This window comes from Lithobates pipiens, unplaced genomic scaffold (assembly GCF_037356315.1).
Source record: "Lithobates pipiens isolate NorthernLeopardFrog02 unplaced genomic scaffold, aLitPip1_a1.2 Scaffold_23, whole genome shotgun sequence".
NCBI classification, from domain to species: domain Eukaryota; kingdom Metazoa; phylum Chordata; class Amphibia; order Anura; family Ranidae; genus Lithobates; species Lithobates pipiens.
The window spans coordinates 287,962,803-287,980,398 of NW_027507785.1; the positions used below are offsets into that span (position 1 = coordinate 287,962,803).

Genomic DNA, 17,596 nt, shown 5'->3' on the forward strand with positions numbered 1-17,596 from the left:
CAAAAATAAAAACGGACACTTTTTTTTTTTTTTTCGCCGGCTGCGAAGATTTAAATGCTCACCACACGAGATTTGTGTGCGTGCCTGTTCTCTGCCTAAAACAAACTGTTACTTTCTTTCCAACTAAATATTTAATTGGAGCACTTGAGTGTTAGCCAAGGCTTTGATTAAAATAGGACTTAGCCTAGCATTGCTTATTAATAGTGTGTTATTCTAAACTGTTTGGTCTTTTTTTAAGAATGGATTGTCTATCCTCGTTAGGGAAGACATGAGGACGCCGTTCAGTGTCAAGATGACGCTATCGTTCAGGCTGTGCGGGAACACTGTGTAGCTTGAGAATAAATTCAGATTAATTCAGTCCAGTAGAAGAAACATGAACTCTAAGCTAAAAGAATTCCAGAAAAACTAGTTGATACTGTACATATACTGTATAGGTTACATAGGAGATTTGACCGAGCCTCTTATTTAGATGTGTTGTTTACAAGTTAAAAACATTTTTTTTTGGCTAGAAAATGATGTAGAACCCCCAAACATTATAAATTTTTTTCTAACACCCTAGAGAATAAAATGGCGGTCATTTACTTTCTGTCACATCGTATTTGCACAGCAGTCTTACAAGCGCACTTTTTTTGGAAAAAATAAAAAAATTTGAATTAAAACATAAGATAACAATAAAATTATCCCAATTTTGTTTTTATATTGTGAAAGATAATGTTTCACCGAGTAAATTGATACCCAACATGTCACGCTTCAAAATTGTGCCCGCTCGTGGAATGGCGACAAAATTTTACCCTGAAAAATCTCCATAGGCGACTTTTAAAAAATTCTACAGGTTGCATGTTTTGAGATACAGAGGAAATTATTGCTCTCGCTCTACTGATCTCGGCGATACCTCACATGGGTGGTTTGAACACCGTTTTCATATGCTGGTGCTTCTCACGTATGCGTTCACTCGGTGGGACGGGGCACGTTTAAAAAAAAAAAAATTTCTTATTTATTTTACCTTATTTCTTATTTTTACACAGTTTTTTTTTTAATGTGTCACTTTTATTCCTATTGCAAGGAATTCTGTTTTTTAAATTTGACAAACTGGCTACTGAATTCCAAAATAATTTACCCAATTCTGTTCTACAAAGTAGGGATTTAGGCAGGGTTCACACTAGCTGTGGGCACGGTTCACAGCAAGGGGTCTGGTGCGTGTCTATTCACCATTTCAGGTGCAAATCAGGTCCAGGTTTTTGGCTGAATATGCACCTGAAATGTACCAGAAGACTTACAGGGCCCTTCTGCAATTCGGACCGTGGCAACCCTGGTGGTGTGTGAAGCGGCTCCATTGAGAGCTAGTCATACTCTTCTGTTATGCAAATTGAATGCGGAGGAACCCAATTCGCATAAGTGCGAACCCAGCCTTACTCTTACACAAGTAAGCTCAGGGGTGCACTCCACTTAGATCAGCCACATCCAATGGTAAACATACATAGGCTTCAGCTACAGTCCTAACATTTTGGGAACACCTCTACGACTAAGCCCAATCAGGGCGAAATGCGTCAGTTGGGCACTGGCCAATATTCGGGTACTGTAGCTAGGCTGAAGCCTTTGTGTGCTTACCAGTGGATGTGGCTCTTTAGTTTGAATACTCTAGGGATCTTCCTGTTTATGGACAGCACAGTTGCTTAGTGTTTAGCACTTCTGCCTTTTGTTTGTCTGGGTCGTTGGTTTGAATTCTGGCCAGGACACTTTCTGTACTTACTTTGCAGCTCTAATATTGTTCTACTTACTTTATACAGATTGTTTCTTTACCTATTTTAATATGTTTAAGCACTTTCTTATTTTTTTTCAGCTTTTTGTGTGTAAATTTGTATTGTATACAGCCACATTGTACGCTATATCTAACCATCTTTATATGCTTCTTTAAATTAGAACATATATCCATATAAAAATGGGTTTCTGGGAATAAACTCAGAATTTCACAGGTTGTTCCACAAGCTAGGAACCAACTTGCCGCACAGATCAAGAAATGTTGTCTATTTTTTTACTCATATCCCTTTAATCCAAGTGTAGTGATCCAAATCCTAGGAGTCGCTAATGAGCTCCAACCTCGTCCCTCCTCTTGCAGGCACACATTGCTCTTATTGTGCCCTGATTAATGGGAGGTCATGTTAATTATGGCTGCCAAATGAAAACTGAAGAGGTCATTTGACAAAATCTGTTTGTAGCTTGGATTATGCCAGCCACCAGTTAATGTTTGTCAAAAGCCTTCTCTTAAAAAGGTCTCTTTCAGAACCGAAAATTCAGCTACAGTACAGTACTTCAGAGACAACATGGCATCAGAAGGAGGGACATGGCAGCTTCATAAATCTCAGGAATCAAAATGTTATTTTCCAAACGCTGAGTAATAATTTTCCATCATTTCCTTGAGTAAATAACATACGTTTTATTTATTAGGTGGCATTTTCTTCAGGCACTCTGGCTTAATAAGCCTGTTTATTTTGAAGTCAAGGCCTGAATGGTCTTTAAGGAAATTGTAAGTGAGAGCCATGTTTATATAAAAAGACCCGGAGCTGGTTGTCTCTGGTGAGATGATACCGAGCCCGGTGTCGTAGTTACATATAGGCAAAGATTATGGTTTCAGTTTTTTTTTGCCTCAGCGCAGTACGACTTAAAATAGGATAGATCGTTTACAGACCATCTATAGCTCCCAACTATCTTTCATTTGGACTGACTGTCCCTTTATGGGAACCAAATCCCTCTGTCCTTTTTTCCTCCTCGGTTGTCCCTCTTTTTTGGTCTGATGTGTAGACCTCTAAAATGTAAGATTTAACAACCGTGGTATATTACACCAAACCTTTAATCCCACCTTTTCAACTCCAGGCAAAAAAAAAGTTTTCCCATGCAAGTTGGGCTGTTCCCGCACTGCACGGGTTAACTGCTCCTCTTTGTCTAGGGCAGAGGAGAAAGGAGATATACTTACATAAACCTCTAATCCTCCCAGCACAAGACCATGCTCTAGTGGTCCTGAGTTGTGGACTGTTCTTGACGTTATCAAGCCCAAAGCAGGCTCTATAGACCAGGAACAGTCCACCACTTGAACATGGAGTGCCATTTTCCAGTGGAATGAAGGATCGGGTGAGTATAAGCTTTCTACTCACCCCTAGATGAAGTGAGCAGTTGGGCACAGCATTACTGCATGCAAGAAAATTTTTTGCACAAAATTGGGCTTAAAATTATTTTTTTTTTAATATTTTTTTCTATATTTTGAAAACCCATTAAGATGTGAGTCAACAAAGTATTACTTGAGTACTTGCCTATAATACCCCTTCATTAATAGGCCATTTTTTTTATTTTTAGTGCTGTGATATTTAGACTGACAATTACTTGCCCATACAACACCTTACCCAAAATAATTGTATAAAAATTTTTTTAGACAAATAGAGCTTTCTTTTGGTGGAATTGAATAACCACTGGATTTTATTATATAACAGAAAAAAAAGATAAAGACATTTGGGTTTGCTTACATTTACCATTAATTTATTTACCTATTAAAAAACAATCAACATTTTTATTGGCGATCAGTGGCACTTTAAAGTGGTTCTGCACCTAAAAAAAAATATTAAAAGCCAGCAGCTACTAATATTTCAGCTGCTGACTTTTAATAAAATCACACTTACCTGTCCCAGGGTCCAGCGATGCCGGCGGCAGATGACGAGCGATCGCTCGTCTCGCTGCTGCCACCGCCACCATCCTCTGTCAGGGAATCGGGAAGTGAAGCATGGCGGCTTCACTGCCCGGTTCCCTACTGCGCATGCGCGAGTCGTGCTGCGCGTCTCTACAGATCCCCCGCTGTGTCCTGGGAACTGTGTGTTTCCCAGAACACAACGGGGGGCGGGGCGTCTGCGGCGGTCTGCCTGGAAGTGGGTGCAGATACCTGGATTATCCAGGTAACTTCACCCCCCTCCCCCTTGAAAGGTGCCGATTGTGGCACCGGAGGGGGGGAGGGATCAGATTAGCGGAACCTCCCCTTAGGGTGAAGAACCGCTTTAACCACCCACCTTTAAAAAAAAAAAAACAATCCCACAATTATTGGTGGTTAGTGGTACTTTTAAACCTCTTACATTAAAAAAAAAATAACCTCCAATCATTAATGGTTGGTCCTGCATTGTACATAATACAAGCGTTGGCCCGGGGAGCCTTGGAGAAAAGGTTTTCAGTGAACGGTCGCATAAGCTGGGGGAAGCCTTCTAGAGCAAGGAATAAAGTAATACACCTTATACCTCTACCCAAGACTTAATGAGAATTAAACCCCTTCAAGTGGTGGGTGGGTGTGGGGAAATCCCAACTATCTTTCATTTGAATGGACTGTCCCTTTATGGGAACCAAATCCCTCTGTCCTTTTTTCCTCCTCGGTTGTCCCTCTTTTTTGGTCTGATGTGTAGACCTCTAAAATGTATATTTAACAACCAACAAAGCAATCTCAATTTTTATTGCCGATCAGTTCCACTTTAACCACCCGCCTTTAAAAAAAAAAACAATCCCACAATTATTGGTGGTTAGTGGCACCTTTAAACCTCTTACATAAAAATAAAAAAATAACCTCCAATCATTAATGGTTGGTCCTGCATTGTACATAATACAAGCGTTGGCCCGGGGAGCCTTGGAAAAAAGGTTTTCAAAGAACGGTCACATAAGCTGGGGGAAGCCTTCTAGAGCAAGGAATAAAGTAATACACCTTATACCTCTACCCAAGACTTAATGAGAATTAAACCCCTTCAAGTGGTGGGTGGGTGTGGGGAAATCCAGTATTTAAAAAGCAGGAGGTGGCCTGTTGGGTGATCTGTTATTCCTCCTGAATGGGCAAAGTGACAGGTTAGCTGTAAACAAAGCTTTCTTCAGATGACAAGAAAGCTGACCCTGCAGCAATCTTAGAAACCAATATGGTGTACGCTAATTCATAGCAGGTTACATCTTTCAGCATTTAAAAAAGGTTCAACTGATTGCTGAAGCCTTAACTTCACTTTGCACATTTCTTGAAGGTGCCAGTCTCACTTACACTGGAGCTGGTTTTCAGGAATAAATTATCGGAATTGTGTGAACACATGCACTTGTGTCAGTCTCCGAAAGAACAAAGCAGAAGTATGTTTTGCTGGTGTCAAAGTTGAAAATGTAAGTAATTTTGTAGACATGGGAAGGCAAAGATGAGAGCAACACCCTGAATTCCTTAGGGAAACTAAATATATTTTAGGTGAAAAAAGGGTCAAGGTTGATTTGTAGGGCTGACAGTTATAATCTTCTCATAAAAGCAATAAAAACTCTTTTATGTTACAGATGAAGAACCAGTCTTGCATGCTGCAGATGTAGGGTTACAGCCAAACTCTTGCCAACACTTTTTATCTATTTATTTATTTGGTGACAAAACTGGGCAGTGGGACAGGAAGTAAGGAATCCCCCAAAAGAGTCACTGACAGCAAAAAAACCTGACTACAGTTTTAAGCCTTCCTTACCTGTTAAAAAACAAAACCATTTTGATTATAGAGTTGACCATTTCCAGTTAAAGCAAGGGCCCCAGGGGAAGCCTACCCCACAATCTGAGGAACAGTGGTGCAGTATATCCATATTACAGTGAGGTGGGTCAAAAAGAACCAAAAATCCCTCCACTTCAAGAATGTAGAGCCTTCTTAAAACAAAGTATATAAATATGTCTAATTTCCATCACAAAACTGTAGCATTTATTCCCAATTCAAAAATAGTGGGAAGAGCAATGCAAATCATTCCTTTATGCTCAGCACAGTGGCTTGGCACTTCTGCCAAGCAACTCTTCAAATCCCAACCACAACACATGTGCTACCTGTGGCAGGTATTCTAGTTTCCTCCCACACTCCAAAGACATTGTCACATACCTGTATCGTAAGCCTGACGTGTAGAGGAGATCCTCTTGCCGCACCGGCTTGTGGGCCCCTGAGGTTGAGACAGCAGCCACAGAAGCACGGTGACGCAGGAGTGCCTAGGATCAATCCAGTATCGGTATGGCTGGATGCTCGTAGCTGGAGATGCAGCAGACAGACCAGTAGGGCTGGGTAGACCAGAACTGTGGCAGACTGTATCGCAGAAGAAACAGGAACTGATGCGATTCACAGAGCAGAACTGCAGCAGGCTGGATCAGTAGATGCAGAGTCAGGCAGGCAGGGTCGGTAACGTTCTGGTGGTTCAGGCAGAGCAGCAGGCAGGAGAGAAGTCCAAAAAACAAGCTGGAGTCAGGGTATCAAGCAGGCAGGGTTAGTAAGAGCAAGCTGGGTCAAGGATCAGAGGTCAGCACAGATAACAGGTTTCAGGACACACAGAAGCTGCAGTCCAAACAGCAAAGAGTCTTTGGTTCATTCACTTTAAATAGCCCCTTTGGCGCCAACGTTGGTGACAGGCGCACGTGTTCGCGCAGGAGAATTTGTGTGCGCGTGCCAGCGCACTGTTCATGTGCGCATCGGCTGTGCGATTCCTGCTGCATGGCCATGCCTTCCCTGACAGACATGCTTGTAGGTTAATTGGGTCCTGCCTAAATTTGTATATCTAGGATACCTAGTATATCTATGAATGTGAGTTAGGAACCTTGGATGGTATGCAACTTGAGGACAGGGACTGATGTATATGTACAATATGTGTATGTGAAGTGCTGTGCAAATTGAAGGTGCTATATAAGTACCTGTAATGCCCCATGGCTAACTGTACATTCTGAACCGTTTCTTTATAGCACCCATACAGTCTAATATTATAGAGCCACCTATTTCAGCAATGCACAATGATCATGAAATAAATATCTACTACTATTTTGCCCAAGTATACATGTTTATGTACTAAGTAGAGGCTCTTATGTTTAGGGGACAACAGTAGGCATTGGCTGGAGGAAACACGTCATCCAGATTGTACTTCTACCAAGATAAGTTGACTAGCAGGTATCTGCACAGGTCATTTACTGTCCATTAACATGGACATAGATCACTCCACTGATCTGACCATAAACTGCTGGATAGGCTCTATATCAGTGATGGCGAACCTTAGCACCCCAGATGTTTTGGAACTACATTTCCCATGATGCTCTACTACACTGCAGAGTGCATGAGCATCATGGGAAATGTAGTTCCAAAACATCTGGGGTGCCAAGGTTCGCTATCACTGCTCTATATAATCTTAAGTCACTGGTATATTAGGGGACCACCTTAGAGAATGATGGTGGTACAGAGGAGCTGGATAACTGTTTGATGTTGTTGCCTAATATAGACATTGTATGTATTCTGGAGCGGAAATAACCATGACCATGCCTAAGCTCCAGTAAAGCTGAAGTTGCTAAATGATCATGGTTGATGCCCCTGTGTTTTTTTCCTGTAATCCCCTGCTGTGAAGATGAAGTTGGCACAGTTCTCCTATGGGTGCCTTGAGTGTTCCCCTCCATTCAAACACTGACCAAACCTCTGCTTAGGAGAACAGAAGGAGCAAATAAATCCGTAATAACGCTAAAAGTCAAATGGCAGTGTCTGATATGAACAGTTCTGCTGCCAATGTCACACGTCAGGATCTGAGAATGTGTAGTCTTGGATCGGATCAATGTAAATTCATTTAACAGTGCTGTGCAAACATTTCCTTTAATGAAAAACTAGAAGCTAGCCACCCAAGTACACCACAGTTTCTGATAACTAATGGTAACCAATGAAATGTTCATTAGGACATTTTTCCAAGCTAGTAGCTGATTGGTTGCTGTGGAGGAGTTGGTATTTGCTGTTTGCCCAGAGATATTAAGCCAACAGTTGGGTTTTTAATTCGCTGAACCGTCCATCTCAAACAGACCCTTCAATACATGTTTACATTCCTCTTGTAATAATAAAAGACAGCTCATTGTATAGAGATATTTAGGCTTAAGCTGGCCAATGTATTATTTTTCTGGATCTGTATTACAAAAATGTGTAATTGGTGGCCATCATATGGATGTTGGCTAATCACGTTGACTTGTCTAATCAAAGTGCAGCGGTACATGAACATCTTGGTAAGGTAATGAGCACTGTGTGTAGAATGCTATAAACTAAATCAACCAAGTTGGAATTTATCCTTATTGGTTAACTACAAAAATATGATTGGATGCTATAAAGTGCTGTTGAATAAGTTTGTAAGTTTTGAAGATAGAGCCTAACTTTGTGATTTTTTTTTCTTTCAGGTTTTATTTGCTTTAAACCAGACATTGCTGCAGCATGAGAGTCTACGGGCTGGGAGCTTTCAAGCCCCTTACACAACAGAAGACCTCATCAAGCATTATAACTGTGGAGACCTCAACTCTATAATCTTCAATCATGACACATCACAGGTATATACTATGTTGAGATTGATGTCACTCTTGTTAGTATTGTGTTCTCACTAAGCAGATTTATATTTCAATCAGATGAAGAAAACCAGAGAACACTTTTGAAAGATTTTTTTGAAGGGATAAGTGGGTGTCAAGAAAGATAAAGTAATACTCTACCACCCATATTTATCAAACCATGTCTTTATGGAGCTGGTTTTGTACATAGGTGCACAGGCATGCTGGAATAGAAAAGAGCCTTGATCAGACTATTAACAGAAGGTTGGAAGTGCATCATTATCTAGCATGCTTGCTGTAGCATTATAGTACCCTTCACTGGAAACACCTAAACTCAATAATCTGGAAGGATGTCTGCCTACTTTTGCCCATATGGTAGATGTCATGCCCAAGTGTTCACAAAGGTTTGGTTGCATAGTGTTGGTTTCGTGCCTAACTCTGAAAATGTACGCAATGTCCGCAATCCTATGACCTTCCTACACTCAGGACAATTTTGAAGGAAATCAGTCAACCTACCAGTGTGTTTTTGGAATGTGAGAAGCCAGAGCAGCTACAGGAAGCCCACGCAGACAGGGATAGAACATATAAATTCAATGCAAATAATGCCCCAGATTCAAATCCAGGACTCAGATGCAGATGATATAACTTGTTCATCTGGAATAAAATACACAGCAAATGTTAGCTGGCAAAGGATTTGTATTTCTGTTCTCCAAGTCTTCAGACTGACACAGATCTGAGGCACCTAGGCGATTTGAATCGTGGACAGAAATGCCAAGATTCTGCCCAAGATTCCAGAATCACATAAACACGGGACGTATTTGCAATGTCATTATTTCTTAATGGCAACCCAAACGCAGTGTGATTTCACCACGATTGTCAAGCAAAAAAACACACTACAATTGTGGCAAAAATCGCAAGATTTGGTACATGGGCTTCTTTGGAGTGTTTTTGGAGAATAGGGATGCCCACTGAAATGGTGCAGATCCAAAAACGATCCACTAAAAAACGCAAAAAACAAAACAAAATACACTGCAGCAGCTGTCCCTGCACTACGCTCAGGTGTGAATAGAGCCTAACACACAGCTCAACGAGGCTGGTGACCTAATTTTTCTTTGTTGTAGTTAAGCAACAAAGCTAGGTCACATGTCTGCCTCTAACGTTGATGGAGCGGCAGCAGGGTGATGAAACCATCTCTGTACTCAAGGCCTCCTGCTGCTATACAGGAGATTATCGGATGTTAAAATTAATGCTGAACTCCAAGCTCATTGTTTTTGCCATGCAGTGGGGCTGTGCAGCTAGTTTTTGTCTAGGGGCACGGGGAGCCGAGATATACTTACCTAATCCTCTGATCCTCCCAGCGCAAGACCAGTCCCTTTGGCTCATCCCCCCCCCCCCCACGATCCACTGGTCTGGTGCGGTGGAGTGTTCCTGATGTCTTCACGCCCACAGAACGGTTCTGGACATGAAGATATCAGGAACAGTCCACCGTTGAACGTGGGGGAGTGGTGCCATTTCTTGTAAGATTGAGGGATCGGGTGAGTATTGGCTCTGTGTTAACCCCTAAACAAAATGAGCAGTTAACCCATGCAGGCTGAAATAAAAATTGTCTGGAGTTGGGTTTTAAGTCAAATTCAGGCATTTGTATCAGAAGTTATTTTTTTTATGAATATATAACTGAATTCAGTGGTGAATCTTTAATATCTGTCTGGAGTTCAGCTCTAAGAAACTGAATGTAATCTAAATACTAGATAATATACAAGCATTCCCCGCAGTTGCAGTCCCACCCCACCCAGCTACATGTTGCGTCAGTCTGGCTCCACTGGTCATCCTCTGTAATCCATCTTCCTTCCTCTTTAGCTTCCATCACTGAAGACCAACACGTGGCTCTCATTTGCCCCAAGAAATAATGGGATTACAGTTCTGTCCCCTTGGCTGGGCCGCGTGAGCGATTGGCTTCTTGGTTTAGTCTGAAAAGATTTGAACAAGAATGTGTAGCAACAAAGCCCAATTATAAGGACTTTCAGAGTCTTTGCATGTAAGTCCTCTCATCATAACTAGAGGCTTAAGAGCAAGACCTTGCTTATATTTGAAGGGGGCCATGGCAGATGGTTGCTACTTTAATGGTTATTGGAAAAAGTCGCTACACTAACACACTCCCCCGCATCCTAAGCTCTAGGAGGCACTCTCAATTCAGCAGTTCAGTGAATGTCAATGAACTCTGCAATCAATCCATAGGACAGCCACTGAAATATACTTTGACTTTAGTTTTGAAAACATAAACAGTTTTCATTTGCTTTATTCTTAGGAAATTATTATGAACGTAATCAAAATGACTGTATTCAGGGCAGGGTAAATCAAGATCTACTTGAAGGATTGCTCAATTATTGGGATCCCTGTACTCCTATTGCCTCAACCATAAGTTGCGAGTTCACAGACCGTCATGCTCTGCTGCTTAGTGAGTCATTGGCCCACAGCAAAATGTGAGCTAGGAGTTCTAAAATCCCGGTACAGGGTTGATTTGTTTTACAGGGTTAATTGTAATAGATAGTGAAGCTGGTGGTCACCATGGGGGCCAGAGAAGTAGCATATGCTAGGGGATAACGGCAATAATAAACAGGTATTTTACTAACAGGGTCCCTTTATCTAGAACACATGGAAACAGGCTTACAAATAAAACATTTAAGGATGGCTATGCCTTAAAGACCACCAACCTAAAAATTCCAGAAAAATATTACTGGAAAAATAAACTTTTTCATTTCTAATCTTTTTTATTAAAGTTTTGGCATTGTGAGAAAAATACTAATTTTCATCACATCATCGACTGTTTACAATGCCGAACAAGTGTTTTGTAACAAAGAGAAGTACAAAAACAGTAATCATTCCTGACTTCTGTGTAGGGAACTGAAATAGAGAATTATCAAAATGTAGGCCAACACATTTTGAAGGTCTGTCATAACCATTGTAGCACTATCTAGTCCAAGCAGGGCTCACAAGAGATGTCCAAACATGGTGCAAAACTCATAGTGGCCACCAGTTGGCTTTTGAAATTCCCCAGATAGTCTGGGAGCCGAAATACAGAGAGAAAAGAATTGATCCTAGCAGACTTCTGTACTTGGTTAGCTGGTAGCCATCAGGTATTTGATCCAAGGGTCCCATATATTTTTTTTAAAAAAGGCATCTTATCTTGTAATAATTAAGAGAGACGTTTATTGATCATGATCCAAGACATCTTGGCCTTTAGTAAGTCAAATTGGATCGTAGGAGATTTCCAGAAAATTAAGTATTTAAAAGTTTATTTTCAGTGTTTTCCTTTCATAAATTTTTATTCATTGCAATGTGACTCTGAACTTAGAAAAATCAACTACTTAAGGAGAGTCAATTTCCGAGCACAGCCCCCTCTCTTCTTGCATATCATGTCACTATCCTCCTATTTTTATTATTCGATTCATATAGTGATGATAAAGCAGCACTTTACATAATGCACATTCACATGCAGGTCCCTGTCCTCAAGGACTTTACAATCTAGTCCATCCATAACAGCTAGCAACATGACAAGATCTTCCAAAATTTCAAAATATTATTGGCACGTTAGGTTAAAATCTGACTTAGCAGACCTACAAATGCATTTTAGCTATATTGCATTTCAAAAACAATAAACTTTTGTACTTTTTGAAGATCTTGCCATGTTGCTGACTCTTTTGGAGGAATTTGCTATTGGATTACCTGCACTGGAGCACTGGAATCCCTCATTTTTGAGATCGGTTAAGAATTTGAAAAACAAAAATAGAAGCGCCACTGAAGTATACTGTATGACATTTATTAAGGCATAAAAGCACTTACATCTACAGTAGGTGCCGCTGATATTGTGTTTCCAGCGCGATACTGTCGCGCTGGTTCCCGGTGACAGGCTTCTCTAACCAGCGCGATCCCGTTGCGCTGGCTGCAATAGGAAAATATAATTTTCCTATAGTAGCCAGAGCGAGGCGATAATGTCGCCTCACTCATGAAGCCTGCATGCCTTCTCGGGTGCATACCAGGCCCTTAGGTTTGGTAGGGATGTTAAGGGGAATCCCCTTCACCGAAAAAAATCGCGTGGGGTCCCCCCCAAAATCCATACCAGACCCCTATCCGAGCACGCAGCCCGGCCGGTCAGGAAAGGGGGTGGGGACGAGCGAGCACCCCCCCTCCTGAGCCGTACCAGGCCGCATGCCCTCAACATGGGGGGTGCCTTGTCCCCATGTTGATGAGGACAAGGGCCTCTTCCCGACAACCCTGGCCGTTGGTTGTCGGGGTCTGCGGGCGGGGGGCTTATCGGAATCCGGGAGCCCCTTTAATAAGGGGGCCCCCGGATACCGGCCCCCCACCCTATGTGAATGAGTATGGGGTACAATGTACCCCTACCCATTCACCTGTGAAAAAAATGTAAAAAAAATACAACACACAAGGGTTAAAATAGTTTATTGCACAGCTCCGGGGGTCTTCCGTCTTCGGGGGTTTTCCTTTCTCGATGCGAGCCAGCTCGGCGCTGGCTCCCACGATGGGGCTCGTAGGGTGTCAATCTCGCCGATAAAAGCGGCGAGATTGACACAATATCGCGGTCACCTACCATAGGTAAGGTAAATTAAGCACATTGTGGAGTCCTGTAAGGTGAGTTGCAGTGGTGGTTTAGTAGCCTTATCTCCAGTGGGCGCCGATCATCAGCTAGATGTGTTAGGCTGGAACAGGAAGAGGGGCTGGAATGCACGTGGACCGAAGCAGCGTCTGAAGTCACCGGGCATGATGCAACGCGTTTCTGAATGTGCGCTCTGCCGATGGTGATGACAGATGCCCACTTTTTTCAAGCTCCCCTTTGACGGCCAAGATCTCCTCTACTCCTCACCTTGCTGTGGATACTTTTATGTAGCTGCCGGGGGGAGCAAAGGAGAATAACTTGTTCCTTATATTCTGGTTCTTACGTTTTGCACATGACATGGCAGATCTCTCCCAATGTAAATTTCAGTATACTGGGGACCCATTATTGCATAGTAAATTTTAGCACAAAGGTGAACTAACCCTTTAACTCCCGCTGCCCTCAATCTGGCCAGACTCCACCTATTTCCTGCCAGCTAATGCCTATATGTAAGGTACACATACGATGGTCGACTCATCCAGTAAATATGTGGTAATCTCCGGTAATAAAAGTGTCATGGTTTCTAAGCGGCTCTGTGGCTTAGAGGAGAGGCATAAGTGGAAGCAGAGTTGAGGGATCTGAGAAGCAGATGTTCTGGGCCGGGCTGAAACAATATCATGATCCTTGATAAATGAAACACAAAATGAAATTCTGATGCTCCAGGTCTTGAAGCAATATGGAAAGACAGTGAAAACTAGAGGGCTCCTGTCATGGTGGAGGAGTTTATTTATTAAAGATAAATCATACATCTAGGTAATAATCAGAGTATTTCCAGATTATCTTGTCAACACATAGATCTCTTTGACATTATTTGCAGGATTGGGACAAGACTTAAAAGGCTACTGCTTTGGGTGCAGATAACTTCTTCATGTAGACAAAGCCGTGCTGAAAACAGATGTCATCTGTTTGACTGGGTCAAAATATTTCAAAAACTGTTGGCTTAAAGTACTGTAGCACTTAATTATCTGCACTTACAGCTATCTCTTAGGCTTAACACAGACGGCAGTGGGTAAAGGGGTAAAAACACATGACTGATCTGTGTTGCCAGCTTCCCACCTAATTTATGCAATGACCAGACAGGGTGGTTCATGTTGCTGAGGCCAGACTGCTTTGCATTGCAGTAAAAATGATATAGGAAGTCATATTTGACAGGAAGCACCACTGCCAAATGCGGCTCATTCAGATTAATGGGGCTGCACTGCAACCACAAACCAAATGCTTGGTTCGCAGTTGCAGCAACGTATTTCAATAGGAAATACTTGATTGGCTTAAAAAAAAAAAAAAAGACATTAAACAAGAGGCCCTCTAAAAAGTGATCCACCTCTAAACAAGGCCTTAGTCCTCCTGTAAAATTTCAAAAATACCTGTTAATTCTGCTAGTGAAGTCCATGTAATGCAGCTTCCTGTGATGGTGCACTGCTCCTGAATTTAGAACAGAGTTGTCACTCTCATGTAGACTCTGGAATTGATTTACTAAAACTGGAGCGTGTAAAATCTGGCACAGCTCTGCATGGTAGCCAATCAGTTTCTAACTTCAGCTTGTTCAATTAAGCTTTGACAAAAAAAAAAAACCTGGAAGCTGATTGGTTTCCTGACCTGCACCAGATTTTGCACGCTCCAGTTTTAGTAAATCATCCGCAATGCCTACATGTACTACAGTGGGATGTACAACTATTGGAAGGAGGGTGTCTCTTAGCCGTGTAGTGTGAATGTACTGAAGTTACATCCCCTATACAGTTTGTATTGTTGTTTGTGTCACCTTTTCTTTTTTGGCCTAGTGACTAATGAGGGAAAATATAAAACGAGAACAGGAAGAGGAAAAACTCTCCAATGCGGACACTTGTTTTAGTGACAACTGTCCAAAGAGGAATTTCCCCTTTAGAGAGATTTTCCCCCACTTCATGTTATATCTACAGGAAAGGAAGTAAAAGGAAATCTCTCCAGCGAGACAGAAGTGACAAAAAAAAAAAAAACCTGAAAGGGGTATAAACCATTCCCTAGCCAATATTTTGGCTTTTAAATACACTTTAAAATGTTCAAAAGTGCTAAGTTTTAGGGTCTTTCTTTATCAGTCATGGAGTCAATAAAAGTACCCTCTTCAATTATCCCTTTAGTGCCAGCTCACACTGCCCTGCACACTAAACCACAGTGGTTTAGTGTCCGCCGGCTATCCATTTTGACTCCATTGAGCCAGCAGTAGGGGGCGGTGTGATGCGCATTGCAGCTCATCACACAGCTTTTAGTTTTTTCTTTTTTTGTAAAAACTTTATTTGAAGTGCGCAAAAGTGACACGTCATGTCACTGTACAGAAGAACAGTGTTTAGCGCTGCTGTACAGTGCCATGCCATCCTCTCCAGTGCCCTACGATTAAATGCAGCATGCCTGCATTTTATCACAGCTCACTGCACTGCTCCTCCCGAGGTGCATTGCAGTGTGAATAGGACACAAAAATCAATAGTTTTCTGTGTGCCATGCGTGTTCCAGTGCATTCAATTGTCACACTATATATAAAAAGGACCTTAAAGTTATATTGAACCATCAATTTAAATCAGCTAAATACATTACAGGTGTATGAACAAAAAAGATGTATGAAGTCTGTTTTCTTTGAAAAGCCTGCTCCTTGCCAGAATGCTGCAGAGATGGACCCTTGTTCTCTGTGTGGAAGTAGAGGTCCCTCTGCAGAGGTCCAACACACCTCTTGTTGAGTCAGTCCTATAGCTCTGCAATCAGCAAATCTGATGCTCCCTGTTAATTGGAGAGCTCTAGTTTTGATTTGTTGGGGGGATGTTAGATCTCTGCAGAAGGACCACTGCTTTCATACAAGGAGCAAGTGTCTTTCTCTACAGCATTCTGGCATGGACTTCTCTACTAAGTATGTGTTTTGTAAAGAAAGCAAACTGTCATGCCCTGTACACACGGTTGGACATTCTGACAACACCAACGGATTCTTCCGATGGCTTTTGGCTCAAACTTGTCTTGCATACACACAAACTTCTCAGAAAATCCAATTGTTCAGAACACGGTGACGTACAACACGTACGTGGGAATATAAAGAGGCCAGTAGCCAATAGCTTTTGTCTCGTAATTCATTCTGAGCATGCGTGGCACTTTGTCTGTCAGAATTGTCTACACACGATCGGAAGATCAGATTTTGTTGTCAGAAAATTTTAGATCCAGCTCTCAAACTTTGTCGGAAATTGCGAAGGAAAAAAGTCAGATGGAGCCCACACACGATCAGATTTTCCGACAACTCGATCCGATTGCACATTTTCCGTCGGAAAGTCCAACTGTGTGTACAGGGCATAAGACTTTGCACAGCTTTTGTTTTTTAGGTCCCTGGAATGTATTTATCTGATTTAAATTGAAGGTTTGGGATTTAAGCATGCATCACTCTTTGTAAGTATCTGAGTTAAAAAAAAAACAAAAAAACTCCCAGTGCAGTAGACCTAAAGAGGTTTCCAGGCATACCATTTCCCATACATCAGGCATCATTTGATATGGTTTCAAGTTCTGTGCAGACTTTTGAGAGAGACACTAAGCCACTAATAATAGACCAAAGACTTTCCTAGTTAAGGGGTTAATGTACTAAAACTGGAGAGTACAAAATCTAGTGCAACTGTGCATGGTAGCCAATCAGCTTATAACTTCAGCTTGCTCAATTAAGCTTTGACAAAAAAAAAAAAACTGGAAGCTGATTGGTTTCTATGCAGAGCCGCACCAGAATTTGCACTCTCTGGTTTTAGTAAATCAGCCCCATAGTTACTTACCATCTAAGAGTTTTTTTAAATTTTTGATACTCTCCGCATACACCACCAACTGTCTATGCGGGAACTGCACCAAATTTTGCACTCTCCAGTTTTAGTAAATAAACTGTGTATGTAAAGCTAAAACATTATTTTTGGTATTAGAGTAAGGGAAGGCTCTTTTTTTTTTTTTTCTTTTTTGTTATTTGTGTCTAGTTAAGGGGGATTTCTGTTCATTTAGAGACACAACATAAGTAAGAGGAATTCTTAGTTGTCACTGGAACAAGTGTCCCCCACGGCATCATTCCCCCTCACCTCCTGTCCCGGTATAAAGTCAAACTTTTTGAACTTCCCATCACTTTATGTATCAGAGACAATGGTCAGTTGAGAGAATGGAAAATTGTATCAAATACTTACCATAATTTTCCTTTCCTGACGCCAGTACATGGCAGCATACATATGATATAGTTCCGCCCCTATATCCACCCATAGGACCTGTTTAGCTCTATAAAAGTCAGTCTGAGAACTACTTCCTCATTCTCCGTATAAAGCACAAAGATCAGACGGAGGGTTCGTATGCTGCCATGTATTGGCATCAGGAAAGGAAAATTATGGTAAGTATTTGATACAATTTTCCATTTTCCTGATGCCAACATGGCAGCATACATATGATAAATAATAAGATTTTGAGAGTTTTAATGTTTAATGTTGCAAATTTAGTCTTTTTTTTGACAATAGACAAGCTTGGATAGTTTTCCTCACAAACTCTACTGTAGTAAGACCTGCTGGATCCACCCTGTAGTGTTTCAAGAACGTATGATGGGATGACCAGCTAGCAGCCTAAGCCCT

At 41.6% G+C, this 17,596-nt stretch overlaps 1 protein-coding gene across 1 annotated transcript in view; it reads left to right on the forward strand.

The window, feature by feature from the left end:
* TRABD2B (TraB domain containing 2B) overlaps window positions 1–17,596 on the forward strand; it is a 407,815-nt gene that overhangs the window by 171,871 nt on the left and 218,348 nt on the right. Inside the window, exon 3 of the mRNA XM_077450287.1 lies at window positions 8,195–8,341. Within this exon, the coding sequence (XP_077306413.1) occupies window positions 8,195–8,341 (147 nt within the window). The remainder of the gene's footprint in view (window positions 1–8,194; window positions 8,342–17,596) is intronic.